Source organism: Dendrobium catenatum, unplaced genomic scaffold (genome assembly GCF_001605985.2).
Source record: "Dendrobium catenatum unplaced genomic scaffold, ASM160598v2 fragScaff_scaffold_1344, whole genome shotgun sequence".
In the NCBI taxonomy this organism is placed as follows: Eukaryota; Viridiplantae; Streptophyta; class Magnoliopsida; order Asparagales; family Orchidaceae; genus Dendrobium; species Dendrobium catenatum.
The window spans coordinates 35,155-52,100 of record NW_021319806.1 but is presented as its reverse complement, the minus strand read 5'-3'; the positions used below and the strand labels follow the sequence as shown (position 1 = coordinate 52,100).

General features: G+C 36.6%; 1 protein-coding gene across 1 annotated transcript in view; it reads left to right on the top strand.

Moving 5' to 3' along the window:
- Positions 1-11,818: 11,818 nt before the first annotated feature.
- Positions 11,819-16,946, top strand: part of LOC110097741 (pyruvate kinase 2, cytosolic) — a 13,624-nt gene continuing 8,496 nt past the window's right edge. Inside the window, exons 1-3 of the mRNA XM_020824287.2 lie at positions 11,819-12,031; positions 13,335-13,425; positions 13,512-13,609. Coding sequence (XP_020679946.1) covers positions 11,963-12,031; positions 13,335-13,425; positions 13,512-13,609 — 258 coding nt within the window. The 5' untranslated portion in view covers positions 11,819-11,962. The remainder of the gene's footprint in view (positions 12,032-13,334; positions 13,426-13,511; positions 13,610-16,946) is intronic.

Sequence of the window (16,946 nt, the reverse complement as noted above, 5' to 3'; positions counted from 1 at the left end):
AAGAGTAAATCCTAGACGTGGAAAGAAATTAATCTAATTAACAATTAACTTAATTAATATAACTTAAATATTAATAATCAAGTAAATTTATTAAATAATTAGTAGTATAATTTGTACATATATGTCCCCAAAAAAAATTTGTACATAAATTATTTATCTAATTTTGCTTGATTGAATAATTGGTAGTATTATCTAATTTTTCACTGCCTATTTATACTATACTGTATCAACAATACTTTCTAAATACTTAAATGCAAGGCTGTGAAAACCGGATCAGACAACGAACCGGAAGAATGAGAGGTCAACCGGTCTAACCGGGGTCTAACCGGGGTCGAACCGGATGACGTAATAAATAATAAATATTATTAAAATTTAATAAAATTAACATAATAATAATGTTATCATTCAAAGTTTGAGGCAAAAAAATTAAATTTAAAAAAAAAAAACTATGAAACATAAATTTTATATAATTAAGTAAAAGAATTATATTAAAATCTCACATAAAAGAAAAAAATTCTAAATCTCATATTTATAAGAATTTACACTCATAAAAATATGATAATTTTAAATTTAAATATTTTTTGAATTTTAAATTTAATTTTTAATGTAAATTAAATTTATATATAACCATATAATTTAATATAAATACATATTTAATATAAATTTAATTATAACATAAGTTTATAAATTTAATATAAATTATTCTTATTTTATATTATATGATTAAATATATTTTACATTTGCCTTTATGGTGAATTGAATATCTTTTATATATTCGATTATAGAAATAAATTTATAATTTATTTTTTAATTGGGGCAATAGGAGAATATTCTATTCATCTGTTATGATGGATTGCATTTTCCCTATATTATATTTGATTAAGAAAATAAATTATAGTTTCTCTTTTTAAATCAATTATAGAACATTAGTTTACCCTACAGGATGATATAATGTTAAGCCATGCAGATTTGAATAAAAGAAACTTATAAAGATAAGAGCTTCATTCATTATAATGGTGGTTTTTGTGTCATGGGTTCATGCTTGCATTGATAAGGTTTATTTTTCCATTTTCTACAATCGTGGTCCTTATAGGTTCTTTAATTCTACTTCGGAGCTTGGGCAGAGTTGTCCCCTTTCCCATTATTTATTTTGTATCATTATGGATGTTTTCTCCAATCTGATGGATTTTCATAATTGGTATATCCCTTTTGATGGGATTTCCTCTACTGGGACTACTCTCTCTCACTTACTTTATGTTGATGATTTGCTGGTTTTTGGAAAAGCCTTTTTGTGAAAATACTTATGTTTTGTCTAATACGTTACAAGTTTTTGGAGGTGCCTCTAGTCTTAAGGTTAATGATCAAGATAAGAGCTTTGCTTACTTCTCTAAAGATACTAGTAACTTCATGGGTATTACTAACATTCTCAATTTACCTTTGCGAGAGGATATCTTCAAATATTTGGGGATACCTTTCTCCTCCCTATCTCCTCCATGAGGCTTAGAGTTGCTAGTTTTCTTCCTCTTATGTAAAAAATCTCAAACATGTTAGATGGTTGGACGGCCAATTAAGCTGTTTTCTTTTGCAAGTAGATTGAAATTTGTTAGGTTTAGTATTTGGAACTCTATTGCCTATTGGATTAGAGACTCTATCTTATCTAAGTCATGTTGCAACTTTATTTATAAGCTTTGTGCTAGGTTCCTATTTCATGGTGATACCCAAGCTATAAACTATTTTATCTAAGAAAAAAGGTGGGTTGGGTCTTCCCTCCATTTCTGCTCTAACCCATGTCTATTTCGTTGCTTTGATATGGATATGTCGTTCTTCTTATTCTCTTCTTAGTTGTTGGTTTAAAAAAATTTATATTTTATTTTGGAAGCTCATTTCTCAAAAGGTTTCTGCATACTGAAAACAATTGGTTAAGATTGTTGGGTTGATTAAGCCTAGTTTCTCCATCAGGGTTAGTGATGGTAGTCATACTGCCTTGTGGTGGGATCCCTGGTGCTATGTGAATTCACTTTCTGAGTTATTCTTCCCTTTTGGATTAGTTTTTCCTAGATGCTATAATTTTTTAGTTGGTTACTAGTGGCAATTTGTCCTTCCCTCATAATTTCCTTAGTTCTCTACATAATGTTATTTCAGCTAATCTATGTTTTAATTCTGATGGGGGTTTAAAAACAATTGATCGGCTTATTTTAAGAAGTATCCCTGCTCAGCCCATTCATTTTTTTTGTAACTACCACAATTAATTTATTTCTCATCATTTTTTTAATGTGATTTTTTTCTTTTAAAGTATTTAGGTTTTTGTTTTTCATGCAGATTTTGAATTATATCAAAGGATACTCCCAATTCTCTAAGGCTATAAAAAAATTCTTATATGAGGTAATTTGTGCTTCTATTTACTTTCATGCAGATTTTTCTGTTTGCTGCCTTCAATGGATGCCCCATTGCCTAGGCAACTTGGTTGTGCTCATTAAAAGGTTGGCAATTTTTGCAGGAAACATCTTGCCAGTTCTTAAGTCTGGCTAGCCTTTGGGCCTCTAGTTTTATCTCTTTTATACTTGGCTTAGTTCTGGATGGCCTTCTTATTGCTTATTAAAGCAAATTTTTAGTATAAAATTTTAATTTTTTAGTATAAAATTTTAATTTTTTAGTATAAAATTTTAATTTTTTTTATCAAAAAAATGCATCAAGAAACAGTAAAAAAGCCGGGTTGTCTCTTTTTTAGGTTGTTTATCGATCTTAGTTTTTTATAGGTGTTCATTGTTATGTAATTTCTTATTTTTTCTTCTTTTTGGGACCTTGTTTTTATATCCCTTCTTCAGCAATGAAAAATGGGTTTGCCCGAACAATTTTTCAAAAAAAAAGTCGCAGAATACTAGACAAATCGCCCCCTCCCTGCAGGAAATTTCCAGACTAGCAAGCCCGCCATTACCGAATTCTCAAGTCTTCAGAAGTCTCGCACTACCATTCGAGCCGCGTCTGGCTAAGTTTTCAAGAGAAGTTCGCTGGACTTTCCATGTCCCTTCCTATCTTTCAGTCTCTCTGAATCTCTCCAGCCTAAGGCTCTTTTCCTCTTCCCCAAAGTTATGAAGAGATCTTACAGCTGAAGATCCTTAGGGCATCTCCAATCGAACTCCAAACACTTGAATGGCGTCGCTCGCGAGCTCCAGCCGAATCCTAAGACTTTCATTATTTAGTTGCAGGTGAACAGTGGGACGCCAATATTATTGGCGTTGTACTGTTCATCTTCATTATTTTTCTGTCTCTATCGAACTTACAGAAGAAACGCCGAAAGAAGAGAAAGATCATTACCTTCACAAAAGTGGGCAAAATGGAGTTCGATTTGAGATGAATCACGGCATTTTTTAGTTTCACGACATTTTGGAGTGAAAAATGAGATTTTCCGTTGGGGATGGTCTTAATCCCTGTGAACTCAAAAGCACCTATACAACTCGTTAGGCGCAGAAATTCATCATCATCCTTTGGCAAAGTAGTGAGTAGGGGTGTCAATTATTGACCTGACCCGATAACCCGACCCAAACCTGACCCGAAAAATCCGGGTTAGGGCCGACCAGTTTAACAAACGGGTCGGGTTCGGGTCTCAACTTTCGACCCGTTTAAAAAACGGGTCGGGTCCGAGTCAACCCGGTAACCTGAAATTGACTCGGAATTGACCTAGTAACCCACTTGTTTTAAAATTTTCCCGCGTGGGACTGGCCGACTGGGAGGGAAATACGAAATAGCATTTGTGTCTCAACTCGAGGGATTAGATTGGAAGTCGCCTGGCAAGCCCGCTGTCCACGTCAACACGTCGCTGCTCACCTAGTTGCAGTCACCTACTCGCCTACGAGGCTACGCCGCTACGGCGCGTCGGCGCATAGTCCACGGTCTTTTTTTTTTTTTTTTTTTTTGAGGCTACGCTGCTACGGCGCCTAGTCCACGGTCTTGGTCCGCACCGCCTCAGCTCGCCGCGACGCCGCCCGCGCTAGCAAGCCCTCTGTCCGTCGTGCAACATCCTGTCACGAAGTCATGCGAGTCAGTTGAGACGGAGACGTCGAGTCGGCACCGACCGACGACGGCATTTCCCGTCACGAACTCACACTCACCTTAACGCTCGTCTTTGAATAAAACGTGTCGTGGTTTGGGTCCGGGTTAAATTTCTTGACCCACTTAGCTAAACGGGTTGGGTTCGGGTTGACCCGTTTACACTCGAATCAAGTCGGGTTCGACCTGAACCCGACCCGTTGACCCGAATTGACACCCCTACTTATCTACCTATCTATATGCGGGTGAATTTTTTGTAGGATGCTATAACTTAAACTCTTTTTTCCTTTCCACGAGTATTTTATTGTACAACAATGCTCACATAAATATAAATTTATATGCATATATTTCTATACATATAATGCAAGGACCACTATATTAGTGATCAGATAACCTGTGGTCCTGTTATGGCTTAAAATTAATACGGTAAGTTGATATGTTCATTTTTTATTGTCAGTTAATGTCTTCTAGGCATTACAACGTTGATTTTTTTCTGTTATTGCGTAGAAAAAATAAGTTTTATGGGAGCGCTATAATATTATGTTACATCATTATATGTATTCTACTCTATTTGGAGTCTTTGGGAGCATTACGTACGGTGCTGGTCTCTGCGCTGTGACGCCAAATTCTCTGTAATCTGAATATAAAATAGAATTCCTTGGGAGTATTATGGCGTCGAGCCGTCGACCATTTGGGCATCACGGCTTTGTAATCAGAATTTTCATAAATATCAAAATCCACTAAAATTTTCAAAATCTCATGTCTATCGTTTGATTCGTCGAACTAGAGAGAGAGAGAATATTTTTTGGATAGAGACGATATTTTCAGTAATATTAATTTGATGTAGTAGCTTTGTGTTATGTTCATAAATGAAATGAAAATAAATTACTTATGAATAGATCTTGCAAACTGAATAGTTATAATTTCATACGATGCCACCCGTTTAGTACACAAGTTTATGTCAAATTGTGTTATAACTTATAACATATAATGTATGAATATTAGTATATATTATGCATATACAAAAATAACTCAATTTACTATTAATTAATATACTATGAATTTGTTATATATATTATATTCATCTTACACTGCAATCAAACACTGACTTTGAAGCATATACTAGCTAAATTTTTTTGCCATTATATATATATATATATATATATATATATATATATATGGGGGGGGGGGGGAGGGAGAGAAGAGGCGACGCCGGCTAAGGGTATATATAGGGGGGGGGGGGAGGAATTAGGGGCAATCATGTTCAATTTTCATTAATATAATGAAAAGTTATAATTAAAATATTACAACAAATGTGAGAAAAACAAAAAAACTTACAAATCTTGAATACAAATACTTAAGATATAAAGCTTTAAATAAAAATACAACCTGCTTAGGACCAGCCCAAGCAATAAGAAAAAATAAAATTGCCACTTATAAAGAACAATTTAAGAAGATATGCCGTCTGAAGGCTCGAGTCTCCAATAAAGCCTCCAAGAATAAATCCATAAGATAGCAATATTCATGTATCAAATATCCAATATAGCCACCAATGAATGGACAATATAGACAGCCATTCGGTATTTTAGAATGAAAATTAGCACCGACTATAACCTGAGTCAAGTCAGAAAAGACACCAGCAAATTAAACAGGTATCCAAGCCCACAATCTAGCTAATTCCTCCAACCAACATGTTGAAGAACTAAACAAGTTGCCAAAGTGCCTGTGACAGCTCAAACTCTCAACTATCAAGATAATGTCCTGTTGGTGTAACTTCCCACTAGGTTATCCATCCCATAATTGCTTTGTAATGAGTACACTTAATTGTAAAATTTCTGAATGAAATTTCAACCATCACACCAAAAGAAGTTTCACGATCTCCTTCTCTTAAGTAATTGATATCATTGTTAGCATCTTTATATCAGAATCATCCACCATATAGATAGAACTCTAAAGGTGGCCCCTACAAATTCAAGTGGTAGCTTCCATCATGCAACACTTTGTCCCATACAGGGTTTAAGATGTAGCTCCCACGGCGTAGTACTTTGCCTTGTATACCATTTAGTTCACATATTCTGACTGATGCATTATTCTGATATCATTTGTGGCAACCCACGCTCTTAACTATTGAGATATTGTTTGCTTTGACCTAAGAGCCTCACAGTTTTGTTTTGTTGGTGTAGCTTCCTAGTAGGTCCCTGTAATATCAAAATCTGTTCCAGGATCGTCCGGGCCGATCTGGATCGTCCCGGGACGATCAGTGGTATGTTTGTTCCAGATTTCTGTACAGAAGCTCCAGAAATGAATTCTTGTAGGTATCGTCCGGGCCAATAGGGGCATCGTCCCGGGACGATCAGTTCAGTGCAAGAATTTCGTCCTGAGCATCGCCCTGTGAACCGTCCAGGACGATGGATTTTGTTCAGATCGTCCCAGGACGATATTATGATCGGCCGGGCCGATCTGTGTATTATAAAGATTGTTGAAGAGAGACGAAACATAAAAAAAATATAAAATATCATGTTTTACGATAAAGACGAGAGTAAAGATCGAGAAACACTATAATATGAAAAAGATCTGATTTCGGCAAACGAGGAGCTGTTTTCGTGCGAAACGAGAACTGTTCGGAATGCTGTAAAGCCCACGCAAGGTAAGGCCATTCCACTTTCCATATTTCAACCAGTCCGACTGTTTCGGCGGTATATTTAATTCCTGTCGGAATTAGACATTATAATCTTAATTCGTGATTTTCGTCCGTATATTTTCCCGATTGTTCTTCTTTCTTTAGCGTAACTTCCTGTATGTATTGACACGGGCCGAAGTGTGACACATTTTGGCACTAATATTTACATTGGAGGAATTTTGTCCGGGTGTTTTGTTCGAGCGGTGAATTTTTTCACGTCGACTGGATTTTTTCTGTTAGTACTAAAATATGTTGCAGCAGTAGATTAAAGTCTTGTAAAATGTTGGTATCTTACACTTGCTGTGCAATTTGAGATTCTTGATTTTTCAGGAAATTGTGTAAAATTATCGTAATACAACGTTGTGCTTTGCCAGAACGATTTTCATGTGAATTTTCCTAATATTTGTCCGGCATTTCTCTGAAATTGATAATGCTTCTTATGATGCTAGTATAAAGGGGAGTTATAAGGGCTGGAATGCCTATGAGATTCAGTTAGTGTCTGGAAGGCCAAATCTAGAGGAGCTCAAGTTGGGAGACAATTCTATCTCTGTTCCGGAATTCAACGATGAAAATCTATTCATAATTCTGGTGCTAAGTAACACACATATGCTATCTACATAAAACTGATGCCCACGTGACAAACAAGGGAGACATAATGGTCGAATAAACGTAGGATTATGTATTAGTTAGTTATAGGTTTAGTTTAGTTTAGCTATTAATTATATATCTGATATCTGATTTAGCTATTAATTATATATATGATATCTGATTTGATATGACATCTGATTTCCGTACAATTCTGTTTGTTCTGATTATATATTCTGATCTGTTCTGATCTGCTTCTGATTCGATATATGTTCGTATCTGTTTTGTTCTGATCCGTATGATTCTGTTGATCTGTTTGTTCTGATCTGTCTGAATTTCTGATTTCTGTACGATTCTGATTCTGTTGATTTAACCTGTTCTGATTTGTATTCTGATTTGATCTGATTTGTACGACTCTGATTCTGATTTGATATATGTCCGTATAAGTTCTGATTTTATTCTGTTCTGATTCGGTATACGATTCTGTTCCGAATTCTGATTAGATTTTGGTCTGATGTGTTTGGTTTTGGATTCTAGAAGTTTTGATTGGAGGTTTGTCGCTTTGTTGAGCTGTTGAGCTCACTCTTGTTTTCTGGTGGTTTTCAGGTTCTGGGAAAGGGAATGAAGTCCAGGACTAGATTTCAGAGTCTGATATGTAGATATTGTTTTGTACTTTTGATTTTTGTACAGACATGGCTCTTCTGCTCTGTTTCTTTCTGCTGAGCCATGGTCTGTAGTTGTAGATAATTATTTTAAGGAAAAGAAAGAAAAATATATATGTTTTGTTCCGCTACATTTGATGTTTCATAGTAGCTCTATGTGTCTGTATTTGAGTTGAAATATTTGAAAGATTCTGTTTCGAAATAAATTCCAAAGCCAGATCCTGGTCAGTCAGTTTGTTCGTTCTAGTCGTGACCCGGTACGAGCGGGATCCGTCCCGGATCGGGTCGGGTCGTGACAATTCGAGTGGTATCAGAGCCTTGGTTTTGGAATTTGGTTGGATTGTACAACAGAGCTATAGGAAGTGATCTGTAGTGAGTCGGTCTGGGGTAGTTTTGGTTTATTTGGCTTTTTATTGTGTTGTTTTTGTGATAGTACTTTTTCGGATTTTTTTGGATTTCTGTATGGATCAGCCAGACCCAGACATGACTAACGGGTAGAGTACCAGTCAGGCAGCACCAGTGGGGAGTACAGCCCCTGTGGCCGGTGCTGATACGCTGTCTCAGTTTGCTACACTCATTGCTCATATGATGAGCGAGACTCAGAGCAGAGCTTCTACCGTCAGATCTGAGGACATTGATAGACATCTGCAGTTGTTTTTGAGGTTGAAACCTCCGAGGTTTGAGGGCGCTATTGAGCCCAGAGCTGCTGAGGAGTGGTTGAGGAGAGTGAAGAAGACCTTCGACGGCATGCAGTGTCTGTTATACAGGAAGGTACCTTTGGCAGTATTTCTGTTGGATGGTGAAGCTGAGCATTGGGGGGTTGGCCAGCAGGAGGCCAAGTTTTAGGGCATATTGAACTCTTTGATTACTTGGGAAGAGTTTACTGATGTTTTTCGAGATTGGTTCGTTCCCCCTTCTGCACGATAGCAGATGCAGGAGAGTTTTCTGAGACTTGTTCAGGGGAGTAAGACGGTGATGCAGTACGAGGCTGAGTTTACTGCATTAGCCAGGTATGCTCCGCAGCTGGTTAGTACTTCTACTGAGAGGTGCTACAGATTTCTGAGGGGATTATGAGATATTCTGAGGCAGCCCCTGATACCGTTCCGTATCACTGATTTTTCTGAACTTGTGGAGCGAGCTCGTTTGATAGAGAATGACCTGATGGCTACTCAGCAGCGGTGGACTACGAGTAGGAAGAGATTTGGAGGCGAGGCTTCAGGCAGTGATTCCTTTGGAAAGAGGAGATTTGTAGCAGGTTCTGAATCCGGAGTCACCAGATCCGACTCTAGGAGGAGTGGAGGGTTGTCTGGTACTGCTACCAGTACGATGAGTTCTGGATCTGTCAGTATGGCACCTGTGTGCCAGAGTTGTGGACGGCGACACCTTGGCCAGTGCTACAGGATGGCTGGTCTGTGCTTCCGATGCGGTTAGCCATGACATAGGATTGCAGAGTGTCCACAGGCTGGGTTTGATCGACGTTCTGAGTTTCGATCTGAGGGCTCTGTTAGACCTGTCAGTTCAGCAGCAGGAAGACCGAGGACTGTTCCTCCACGCCCTGAGGGATTTTCTAGTAGAGGTGATGGTTCTAGTTTTGTACCACGGAGACCACCTACTGTTCAGAGGGAACAGAGTAGTTCTGTTGCTTCAGCTCCAGCTCCAGTTCAGCCACGAGTTTACAGCCTGAGTCAGCAGGAGGCTCGTGATGCTCCAGATGTTGTGACAGGTACGATTTACATTTCTGATCAGCCCTGTCGTGTTTTGTTTGACTCTGGAGCTAGTCACTCTTTTCTGTCCGAGCACTGTTTTGAGCTTTTGCGTTTGGAGTCAGTTTTGTTGCCGGTTTCTCTTTCCGTGATTTTACCGGTGTTCCGCTGCATTTGATGTTTCATAGTAGCTCTGTGTGTCTGTGTTTGAGTTGAAATATTTGGAAGATTCAGTTTCGAAACAAATTCCAAAGCCAGATCCTGGTCAGTCAGTTTGTTCGTTCCAGTCGCAACCCGGTGCGAGCGGGATCCGTTCCGGATCGGGTCGGGTCGTGACATCCCCCGTCCCAGAATTGCTCCGGGATGAGCACGATTAATTGCAAAGTTTTTTTAATAAAATTTCAACAATTACATAAAAATGCATCTCATTGTTTAAGAGTTTAACTTTTTTTACTTAAGATGTTTCACAAAGCCACATAAGGAGTTCAAACTTAAGGTGTTTCACAAAGCCACAGAAGGAGTTCAAAAAACTCGAGCAAATATCCAATTTCAATATCTAAATTGCAGACACTTTAAGAAGAATAACTGGAACACTAAAACAATAACTAAACAAAAAAACCCCAAGAAAAAAAAATAATGAAATAGGAAAACTAAAAGGAACCCCCACAACTGGGACTCGGGAAGATTAAATTCCATCTGAAGACTTATGGAAAATAATAAAAAACCACCAAATTTCAAGAATCGACCATCCAAAGCTAGATTTGGTTGCCAATCCAACAATTTCATGGGAAAAAATAGCATTGAGCAAAGTATATTTGATGGCTATAAATGACCATTCAGAGAAAAATCGGTTACCAAATTAGCCATCCAAGGTTATAGGATTTAAATAATAACTAACTCATAATAGTCCAAAAAAGTCTTCAATCAAATAACTCAACAAACCAAAGAACATGAACCATCACCATAACATCAACCCACCTGAGAAAATACCAGAGAAACAAACCAACACAGAAAACCAAGAGACAACACCAAAAAAACCCAAAGTAAAACCAGAAAACAAAACCTACCCAAAAACACCACAATACAAGACTCAAAGAATCCTTAAACAAAGAACAATACAATCCAAAGAACAAAAACCATTGCATCTACATACAACAACCCACCAAAAAAAATAGCAGGGAAACAAACCACCACAGAAGACTAATAAACTATAACAACAAAACCAAAAGCCAATCCAAAAGCCCATGCCAACCCATAACCAATATAACACAAGGCGCAGAGAATCAAATATTTAACTTCATGGTAAGATTTTCATGAGGAATCTCATAAAAATAACCTGCCTAATAAGCCTACCAAACAACATTTGTTTTAAAATTACCCCCAATATTTTCTCTCATTTCATTCTCTCCATAAAAAAATATTAAGTACAACAAGAAGCAAGAAAAAAATAGATTCTTAACAACCTTAGCCAAATCTGAATTAGAAATGAAGTCAAAGATTTGAATAAGAGTAGACCTAAGAATGGAGTGCTTCAATTGAGGAATTAAATTTGAAATAATAAAAAGGAAAATTCACATTAAAAAAAAATTGATTATGAGTTTCTTCAACTCTAATACAAAATATACAAGACAAAGACACATTTAAATTCCTTTGAAAAAAAAAATCAGTAATTTTTAACCCTTAAAAAAACATTCAGACATAAAAAAAAAGATAACTTATGTCAAACATAAGAACATAACATTTTTTAATTGGCCAAATAATTCTATACTATTTCAACATGTTTGTCATTGGATTCTGCCCTCCAGAACAAGCCTTTTGAAGTCTGCGCTAGCTTGTTCGCCACCGAAAATTATTAGTTGCAGAGACCGGACGAGACCGGACGTAAGATACGTCCGGACATCTATTTAAAAATTGACATGTGGAGTGCACTTTTGTTGCATTTTTTTACAGCGCTTTGCCTGCTATTTATCTATATTTTAGTTACGATTTGACTATTCTTTTGTTGAGTTTTTTTACTACGCTTTACCTATACTTTAAATATGCTTTATAGTGACTTAAAGTTCTACATACATATAAAATATATAAATTAAAAAATAAATATAAAATTCCACTCCACCTATTAACATTTTATTTGAGTCCTCTAAATCCGGTCGTGGCAACGTTCTCACAAATTCTGTATACTGCAATCGTGTGCGACTCGGAGGCAACCGTTACGGCGCCCTTTGTTCCTTCTCCGACTCTGGAGAAGCCCGAAGCCCTAATCCGTCAATTTTTCCCCCATCGAAATGCATGGAGGTCAGATGCTCATAGAGGAGCCCGTTCGTCTCGCCTCAGTTCTGGCGCCATCGAAGCCCGTATTCTCTCTCTCTCCCTTCCCTCCCTCTCTTACTCCCTCCCGGCATTCGTCTATCGATATGCATGGACTTGTGATGTCTACAAGCAGCTATTAAGAATTGACTTGTTGTTTTTATTTATAAATTCTCATACCATTGTGAATGTGCTTATGATTTATCAGTCATCATCATCATCACCATTGTTAGCTTTATTCGAACAAGATATGTGATTAATTTATGGAATGCATTTGGTTGAATACATAAAAATAAGGCTTTTTCCTTGGAGGTTTACCAATTTCTTTTGGCATATTTAGATTTCCCCTTGCAACAAACTGGGGTCGCTACAATCTTTTTAAAATTTCAAAAAAAGTTGAACTCGTAACCAAGTCGGGGTATCATGTACCCAATATATTTCCCATGTGCTAATATTATCATCTCCCGTACTTATAATTTGCCGATTCGATTTATTCAGAATCCGTGTTAATGGCACACACTTTTTGCATCAAAATTCCAATATATAGGAAGTCCGGTTTAGAATCGGCAATAGTTTTTTGCTAAACATTTGGATAAGTACTTATTTTTTCTGTTCATCGAAAATATAATTCTTCAGAATTACTGGAATAGTTGTCAATACTCAATAAGAAATGGTTGTCTTTTTTAATGTTTCCAACGGTAAACATTCAATTTCTGCCTCCCCAACTAATAAAATTAATTTGTGTGCCTCTACTAAGAAACATTCATGGCTCCATCAATGCGTGTGCTTGATCTTGCATGTGTTGTTCTTTGTTCTTTTAGAGTATCCAGACTTCATAACATTAGTCATTATGCAAGTTGGGCTTTATTTGCCTATGGTACAATAGTTATGGTAAGAAAATAAGAACTTTTATGAAGTTATTTTGTACATAAGATACACAAATTTTTATTTGGTTATTGGAGTATTGGATGTGGACTTTATGGTCCTTATGGATACTTGTTTAAATCTAGTCAAAGATTGCATTAAACCTGCCAGAAATAAATTAGAGTTTTTGCTGTCTATTCATTAATTATTTGGACAATTCCTTTTGTCCTTTTTTGCTTTAATTTTTTTTAGTGGATAGCACTTCTACCTCCCCTCTGATATTCTTCTCATGTTTCTATTGTTCTTTTGCTGATTTGCTTGATTGCATTATAGGCACACTGTATTTGAATCATAACAAAATGATAAAACAATATATATCTTATGAAATTGTTTTTAGATCAATTGAAAATTTATTATATTTGTTTTACCTTCTTGGCTATTTTCTATAGCATCTATTTATTAAAGGCCGATATACAATATTTTTAGGGGTTCTTTCTAACCAAGATTGTTGGAACCCTTGGGCCAAAATCACGTTCTATTGAAGTGATTGAGGGATGTCTTTTAGCAGGAATGTCAGGTTTGTTTAGTTGTTGCAAATTTTCCTATCCGTGTTTTGCTTCTATCATTCTGTTGTCTAATATGTTTGAGTTTTGTCTTTGTTAGTGGCACGCTTCGACTTTTCGTGGTTGAGTGCTGATTACCATCAGGAGGCACTTGACAATTTGAAGACTGCAATGAAAAATGTGAACAAGCTATGTGCAGTAAGTTAATGCTACAAGAACTTCTATAATAGTTAGCAGAAGCTTAAATGCTTAATGGAACTTACAAGAACCATTTTTCTGCAAATTGTATAAACATCAAGTATGCTACTATAGCTACTATAATAAAGTGGACATACCTTTTATGTTTATTCTGCACAATCTAACTGCTTGTGAATCGTTCTTTTTATGTCATTTCTTTAGCAGTTTGATATTGCGTTGGGTTATGTGTGAGAAGTGAGGAGTTGAGTGTAAGTTAAAAATTCATCTATGGTTTAAATTGGTATATAAGTTGAGCATAAATCTAGTTAGTTCTTGGGTGTCAGAATTCACGTAGTCAAAACTCATTTATATTTGAAAGTAATCCATTCTATGCTTCAGTATAAGTAGTGCCTAATTAGCATTTGCATTATGCAAGTGGATTTGCTCATTTGCATTCAAATATTCATCAATATTTCAAATCTCCCGTGGTATAGGAGCCTTGTGGCTATATTAATATCCGACTGTTGTGCCAATCACCTATGTGGGACTTACAACAAACATGCTGTTCTTGCAATTATACCCTCTACTGTGAGTCATTACCGAATTTGCTTGTCTTTGCATAAGAAATCATCTTCTCTCCATAATTGTCTCCTCTCACAATTGTTGATGAGGCACTCCATCCTATTGTGATATTCTTCTTAAACTTTTGTGATAATATTTTTGGGGCTATAGAGGCATACAATCTGGTGCGGTGAACCAAACATGGTACTCTACTCTGTTTAATCAATCTAAATGAGCCCTAAATTCTATGAACTTCGAATAACAACTTCCCTCAAAAACTGGAATTTTTCATAATCTTCCTGATTGATGATGTCAATACCAAAAGCGATGGCCATAGAAGTAAAAAATCAGCTAATGACTGGTGGTAAAACAACCAAAAGACCGCATACAAAGATGAGAAAGGAGGAAAAGACAATCGAGGTCAGCAAAATAATGATAGGCCTTTTATGCATGCATCTCCAACTCTGTGATCATGCCAATGCTAAGTTTTTGACACTATCCATGATTGAATCTGAAAGATGGAGGAAAGGTAAAGCAATCCACTGTGGTATATACAGAAAAAGTGTAGATTAGAAGGGTATAACAGGGGAACCCCTCAATTACTTTTGACGGCTTGTGAGAAGCAATGTAGCTGGAAAGAAAATTTTGTAGAATTTAAGACAAGGATGGATCGGAAAAGAAGCAGTTAGCTAGCCTTTTGCAAGCTTCCAAATTGCCACCATAACCCATGCAAGTGATGGAAAAGCCGTTTACCACCCAGAAAGGTCCAAACAACACATCAAAATAAGCCCTTAAAACACAATAAAACAACAAAAACCACAAGATCAACCAGCTGGACAAATCAACCGGTGGTTCAGCCTATACAACAACAAGACCAACGCATGAAATAGTTTGAAAAAAAAAGGACCAACAAAATTTGCTCTTGAAGCTTACAGTCAATAATGAAATGAGGCCATAAAGAAACTTGCTTTCTACAAAATTTGCTAGGTTGAATATTTTGTTCAAGATAATCATGCTTTCTACCATCTTTTGTTCATGAAGTTAGAAAAATTTAATTTCAGAGGAATTTGCCGAAAGATTTAAGTTGGAGAGAAGCCCCACCCAAATCTGTACTCATGGTTGTTCAAAAAGGAACTGGAGTACAAAATGAATCGACAATGCAACTTCAAGTTTGCATTCATGGAGTGGTTAATCGATAAGGTCGCCTATGAGGTTGCCCCTCCTAATGAGTCTCGTGTTCTTTAGCATTCCATACCTCTAGAAACTTAAATCCATCTTTTACCAAAGATGACAATAGTATAGGTTGGCAAATATGATACAGCTTAGACTGTTTCTAGAACTCTTTCTTCCTTTTATCCTTATCTTGATCAAGAAAAAAAAGATGATTAGCATCAATCTTGGTTTTGCACCGCTTTTATGCCTAAGATGATAGTAGGTCTAGATATGGCTGCTATTGTTTCTTTTACGCTTGTCAACTCTTATACCACCATTCTCTACTAAAGTCTTAGGTGATTAGGCATCAAGAGGCAAACCTAGTAGAGCAAGGAACAATCCAGATGAGCAGTTCATTATATGGAGTACTATAGTTAGACATGAGCATATGGTATTTCATAAATGACAAATAGGTTGACATTTGTAATAAAACATTAGTCTAGTATTTCTTTTAATTTGTTCTAGGTAGAACGGTTCTATGTTGTAAACTTAGTCTACCCAAATACTATAAATACACCTCCTATCGTAAGAAAAGATTATGGAATGAATAAAATTTCTGGTTTCTTCTCTTTCTTTGTCTTCTAATTTTTTTTGGAGTTTATACCTACTCAAAAGGTGCTAAAGTTTCTTGGATCACTAGCTCTTATTGAGAGCTTCAGTCCTCATCCCTCTCCAATAGCAACAGCAGCAATCTGTCATTCTTCTTCCACGCCACAGTTCATAACTCAACCGCAACCTCACCCAAAGCCCTCTGCAGAAATCAGCCGGCAGAACCTGTCCAGCATCAAATTTCAGCACATTCTTATCTCCCGATTTAGTGAGGATAAGACTTATGATGCACTATTTAATACTTATTATTTGTACATTTCTTATGGGATTCAGGCCTTGTCAACTATAAAGCTTGCAAGGAGGATCTGACTTGAAATATGAGAGACTTACAACTGTGCCCTATATGCAGAGCGACCTATTTGAGTGCGTGCTTGTAATATTGATGCTTTGGCATTTGAATCTTAAAAAGAGAGTCTGAATTTTCTTGCATAATTATAAGATTTCATATTCATTCCATTTTAACCCATGCAACATTCTCTGACCGTAGATTTAAGAATTCAATGTATTGGTCAAGACACATCTGGTTGAATTGATTTCAATTGATGTATCATGCTTATTTTTTTATGCATTTGCAAGCCGTACTTACGCTTTTTGCAAAGCATTTGTTTAGTGCACTTGTATATTCTTAGTACACCTGCATGGTGTCAACACAAGAAATTATGTGGATAATCCCATGGTTATGAAGGTACGTATTGAGACTACTAGTGAAGTATTCACTAGTATTGTCAGACTCATATTTGTCATTGGTAAATGGCACAGCACGACGCAAAGATCCCCATTAAGCCATGACGCACAGTGTACGGCGTGGCGCGCGCCTATTTAAACATAGCGCACAATAGAAAATAATTATATATATATATATATATATAAAGAGAGAGAGCGAGAGGAATAAGAGAGATAGAAAGGAGAGAAATATGGAGAGGGAGAGAGAAGAGAGAGAGAGAGAGAGAGAGAGAGAGAGAGAGAGAGAGAGAGG